The 5787-nt window shown below is 33.3% G+C and overlaps 3 protein-coding genes across 3 annotated transcripts; 2 read left to right on the forward strand and 1 right to left on the reverse strand.

Moving 5' to 3' along the window:
• Positions 1-1612: 1612 nt before the first annotated feature.
• EIN_005150 (presequence protease, putative) lies at positions 1613-3683 on the reverse strand (the record flags this gene model as incomplete). The annotated part of the gene is made up of 2 exons (XM_004260377.1): positions 1613-3633; positions 3671-3683. 2 exons carry the CDS (start codon positions 3681-3683, stop codon positions 1613-1615), a joined length of 2034 nt encoding a protein of 677 aa, XP_004260425.1.
• A 1001-nt stretch (positions 3684-4684) lies between these two features.
• Positions 4685-5659, forward strand: EIN_005160 (hypothetical protein; the record flags this gene model as incomplete). Its single annotated transcript, XM_004260378.1, has 1 exon — positions 4685-5659. The coding sequence occupies one exon, from the start codon at positions 4685-4687 to the stop codon at positions 5657-5659; it is 975 nt and encodes a 324-aa protein (XP_004260426.1).
• Positions 5660-5757: 98 nt separating this feature from the next.
• Positions 5758-5771, forward strand: EIN_005170 (Hypothetical protein; the record flags this gene model as incomplete). The annotated part of the gene is made up of 1 exon (XM_004260379.1): positions 5758-5771. A coding segment is annotated over one exon (14 nt), but the record flags the coding sequence as incomplete, so codon positions are not given.
• Between the last annotated feature and the right edge of the window lie 16 nt (positions 5772-5787).

Below are 5787 nucleotides of genomic sequence, written 5' to 3' on the forward strand. Positions count from 1 at the left end.
GGTGTTAATGTAACAGTGGTTCAACCCGATTGCCCCATAACCCCAATTCAAAACATCCCAGGAAGTTCCCAACAAAACGAGCAAAGAGGAAGAAGAACAAGTCGTAGAGGAAGAGCTCCAAGCAATAACAGAAGAATGGACACCAACAGCATTTCCAACGCCGGTCAAGAGACTTCCATCCATAATACTCAACAAGTAGAATTGCGACCGCCCCGGTTGGATTCTTTTCAACCTGACGGTTCTGGAACCCCCAGTTTCCAACCCACCTTCGCTGTTAATTATGTGACACTCGGAACCCCATTCGAAACACTGGGGTATTCTCAAAGAAGACAAACCTTTTTTTCTCCTCGATTCTTCCCACATAGTGAATTGCAACAGCGTGGCGGAATGTTGTCCCAGCATCCCACCCATCAGCTTCAGCTGAGGCTGGTCCTCGATGACCAAGGCGTTGATGAAGAACATCACAATTAAGGTGTCTTTTACTCTCATCGTTTTTCTTTTTTAGTTTTACTTTTTTACAAAACCCAAAAATACCAAAAAAGCTGACAGGTTTCATTTTTGAGATGAAATCTCAAAAAACAAATGCCATAAAAAACGTACTAATCCGGGTTTTAGGCTTCCTAAAGGAAAATGGCTGACAGGTTAGTTCTGGTTGACAGGTTAGTACCTCACCTGTATTTCTTGTTTTAAATTAAAAGATTTGTTTTATTGAATTTTTACCTTTTGATTTGTTTCATTAATTGTGAATCACAAGACCAGACCAAAAAAAGTTCAAAACTTATTTAAAAAACAGCAAATCCAGATTTCAGTTCAAACCGAACATTTACCAAATACTTTTAATTCAACTTTTGATTGAATTATATTATTTGAAGTTTAAAATCAACAACAAGGTCGTGTAATTATGTTATAATGGTTGTTATTAATAAATGATAAAAATGAAAAATAACAATTAGAAAGTAATTGATGCATAATTACACGACTCTTTGCAGGCTTCACACTCGATACAATCATCCGGGCGAACAACAACAGAATGTGCCTTAATAAGTTCCAACACATTTTGTGGACATACTGAAATACATGAACAGCATCCAGTGCACTTTTTGTTGTTAATTACAGGAGGCATATCATTATTAATTGTTTATAGTCTGTTTATATCCATATCCATTTTTTGTGATCTATAATAGTTGATTGTCACTTATTTTGTCAATCAAATTAACAACCAACTTAAACACTAACAAGTCATTCCACAAATATTATTTAATATTAGTAACACAAACCAAGTGAATACAAATAGTCTACATTACAACAAATTTATTTTGACTGACTTTTATTATCTTTATTATTTTTATTAAAAATTATGATTGTAAAACACTGTGTTATTATTATTTTCAAAGTTTTTTTAAAGTAATAATCAACATGTTAATATTATTCATTATTCACGTGATAATGCTTTTACTCTGTTTAAAAGTAAAAACTTGGATTGTTAATTACTCTCATCTTAAAATAAATAGAAACATAATAGTCCTGTGTTATAAAGTATTATAAAATTTATATATCAAATTCATTTTTAAATAAAAACTGTTATATCAAACTCTCAATAATTCACTGTGAATTATTTTTTGAAGACCTGGACGACTTCCCCAAATATCTCCGCCTTCTTTTGGATCATTTCTTCGTTTCCGATAACACAGATATTAGCATGTTTCAATCCTTCTTTAATAATTTGAACGGTGTTCTTCACAGTCTCTGGAGTGGCATTAAACATGTTTTCTCTGATTTCCTTATAATTTTCAATTGTGTTTTCTTGGTGGAAGGTCTTACTGAATTGGAGCAACGTCTCTGCATTTCGTGGCTTGTCAATATCAGCAAAAATACCAATCAAATAGTTCTCGAGGATCTTCTCATCCAAACTGAAGTGTTCAATGAGTTCGGGAATTTGTTTGTAGATGTCAAGTGTCTCGAAAATGTGAGGGTCTCGGTATGAGTAGAACACAAACACTCCGTCTGCTTGATACAACGCGTAAACACCATAAGTACCGCCTTCGACTCTCACTTTGTCCCACAAGAAGAGTTTCTCAGTGATTTCACAGAGCGCTTTAAATGAAGAATCCAACTTAAACTTCAAGTCTGCAAAATTGAAACTTAAAGCGACGTAATTGTTCTTCACTGGGAAGACAAGAGCCTCGTTCTTTGCTTTCAAAAGTGTTGTAAAATCAATTTCGCTGATCTTTTGTCTTTCAAAACCCTCGCAACTTTGTTCATAATTTGGAATACTCATTTTCTCAATAGTTTCTGGTGTTTTCATAACGTTTGCGATGTTCATGAATGTCTTAATGGTATCTTCTTTGTTCTGTTTCTCACATGAAAAGTACACCGTGCACTTTTCTTTGTTAAAAACAGATGAATAGATTGATTGAAGTTTAGCCAGTAAAGTGTCTCCAATCGTTTCAAAGTTGTCTGAGTAGTACTTGAACTTTCGATAACTCGCTAAACCATTGGTGTAATCTTGTACATATCCAGACCCAGTCATATACGACGAACTTCTCATAACAAGAAGACTTGCTGGTTGATTTTTCATTCTATTTTCCGCATCAGACACGACTGTCTTTAACTTCTTTTCAAGTGTTTTTTTATCAAATTTGATTTGGCTCATCATCTCTCCCAAAACCTCAATCGCCTCTTTCATGTTTGAGTAGAGGAGCTTCCCAGTAATTTCTAAATAAGGAACCACTTTCTTCATTTCAGCACTTTCAGTTCCAAATCGCTTATTAGACGTCGATTGAATGGTGCAAACAAGTCTTCCAAAGTACCTTTCAATCAATGTGTTTAAGTCGATGAAATTGTGTTTCTCCGTGTCGAAACTTTTGAGTAACTTCCCAAGTAAATTTGCCGTGCAGAGTTCGTCCAACGTGCATTCTTTCAAATCGAAACATAAACTGAAATAGAAAATGCCATTCGTCGAGTTTTCTTTATAAAAGATCTTCTCGATGTTTTCGCTGTTCATTTGCTCCAAAGAATAGTCCGTTCCTCTTTTTGATAAATCTTTAAGTTGCAGTGTTGGAATCGTTTTCTTCTGCTCCTCTGAGTCTTCTTTTGTTTGCTGTTTCTTTAATTCTTCTGAGTCTTTCACGACGGTATTGATCTCTTCTTGAGTCAATTTCTTTGCCGCTTCCAAATGTCTTTTCTTTTCCTCTTCATTCAATTTTGTCATAAACGTTTTACTTGGCGCGCACTTCGCAAAAACGCGATTAGTGTTCTCCAAAAAATACTTTGTGATGATCTTCCCAAAGTAATTCTCGTTCTTCTCGACCACCTCTTTTTTAATATGTTCGACGGCGGCGTTAATTTTAAACTTCCAAAACATGTCACTTTTCTCAAGAGCAAATCCAACGGTCGTTTTCATCGCGAGTAACACCCCTTTGGGGAAACTGCCGTACTCACACTCCTTCTCCTCAAACTCAAACGTGTTTATCGCAGATATCTCCTTTTCTCTCCCAAATCCGTTTCTTCCAAACTCTTCAAACTCCTCGAGGAGAACCTTTTGGAATTCATCAAATTTGTTTCCATTGGCGTTCTTCGAAATATCACAAAGTATGGATTTTTGATATCGGAGTCGTAGCTGATGACTATCGACTTTGCAATACCCATCTAGTTCAGTTTCTCAACGAACTTATTTCCTTCATTCGCTTCGACGATCTTTTGTATTGATTCGAGTGCAAAACTTGTCTCATAGTCAACCTCCCCCAGTTTCTAAGCACATACGAAGGTGTTGTCGTTTTCTTAACAGATTGGGTTTAATTAATAAAGATATCATCAAAAAAGTGTTTTTTTCAGTACAATAACGTTGTAATCAAAAGGAAATACAAACATCATATTTATGATGTTTGTATAAATTTTTGTAAAATTAACAAAAAAAATATTTAATGGTTTACAAATGATTAAAATGAACATCTAATTTAAATTTTTAGATAAGTCTCTTTGCACCCATATCAATAAAAAACTTTTAAAACGTTTATATATGAGTAATTCAGAAAAATACTTTACGTCACTGAACAAATCTCTTTGTATCTATTTTATAAGGAAGTACGATTCAATTATTCATGTAAGTAGGTTGGAGAACCTCATCAAAAAACACCATGACAGTGTCCACAATATCAGAGAAATTGTTGATGTTATAAGAAATGTTACTTTACCAACAGTAAAAACACTTGAACGATATGAACAATTGATGAAGTTGGAAATACCAAAGCAGCCACTTTTAAGAGAACAAACCATTTTTGAAATGGATAAGGCAACTGATAAAGAACTTGAAACCAAAAGAGAATTGCGTCGTTCTTTAATATCATTACAATCTCACACTTTTATGTTAGAACAATATGAGAAACGAATTCAAACACAGTATCAGTATCGAAAAATTAATCACAAAGATGATAAAATAATACAAAGCAACACAACCCCAAACTATCAATTTGGTCAACTGTGTTTAAGACGTGAAAATGATAAAAGAAATGAAGTACAATTAAAAGGTAAAAATTATAACACAATTAAACAACCAATAAAAATTACCGATCCATACAAACACGAGAAAGTAAAGAAGACAATAGAATTATCAGATTTGGAAGATTGTGTTGATAATGTTGATAATGTTGATAATGTTGACTGTTATAATTTATCAAAAGAAGTTATGCGTATCAATGAGTCATCATTAACAAGTGTTTTAGTGGAAACACAACAGAAAGATGACGAAAAATATGAAGCTAAACAAGAACAAAGAAAAAGAAAAAAACGAGAAATCTATTTTAAGAAACAACAAACAAAACAACCCAATTATAAAGCAAAGGAAACACAACAACAAATCATTATTCACGACTGTGGTGTTATGAATATAAAGTGTAGTTTTTGTGGTGCATTTCATTTTAAAGCTGAAAAATCAAAGAATGGTTCTTTTAGACAATGTTGTCATTATGGAAAAGTATTACTTCCCAAATTACTTGACATTCCAAAAGAAAAACAATATGAAATGGAATCACTTTTAAATGAACTATACAACGTCAATAATGTTCATTACAAAAGCTTTAAAACTAATATCAGAGCTATCAATAGTTCTTTATCTTTTGTATCATTCGGCGCAAATATCAAAAGGTTTACCGGAGTTGCAAATTTCACAGTTGAAGGACAAGTCTATCACTCAATATCCGTCATAAACACGGAAGATGATAAAAGAGCTTTTGTGCAATATTACATTATCGATTCTGAGTTGGCAAATACTGAAAGACTTGAAGACAAACACAATAAAACTATTGATCCTTTTGTTATCGAAAGTCTTGACAGAGAAATAAGAAAAGTAAATCCAATCGCAAAGTCGTTTATTGTGATGGGAGATATCATTAAAACACAGCCTAAAGATACAAAGGTTACTCTTGAATTTGTTCGTGATAAAAGTAAAGATGAAAGAAGATTTAACACTCCAACTTCAAATGAAATCGCCATAGTTTTTATCAATCATGAACATGAAGGAAAATCTCCATTTAACAGAGATATTGTTGTAAGAAGTCGGCAGACAACATCACAACCTAATAAATACACAAGAATAACAACTCTGAGTCCATATATCGATCCTATGTGCTACACACTTCTTTTTCCTTTTGGGAACAAATAATTCTTATTTATTAACAAAGTACCATTGTCATATCAACTTGGAATATTGTGGAAGTGTTAAGGGTGTCAAATATATATACAAATATTTATACAAAGGCAATGATGCTGCTTCTGTTTGTGTCAATACAA

The sequence above is a fragment of the Entamoeba invadens genome (genome assembly GCF_000330505.1).
Source record: "Entamoeba invadens IP1 unplaced genomic scaffold scaff_1105074725937, whole genome shotgun sequence".
Classification (NCBI taxonomy): domain Eukaryota; phylum Evosea; order Mastigamoebida; family Endamoebidae; genus Entamoeba; species Entamoeba invadens.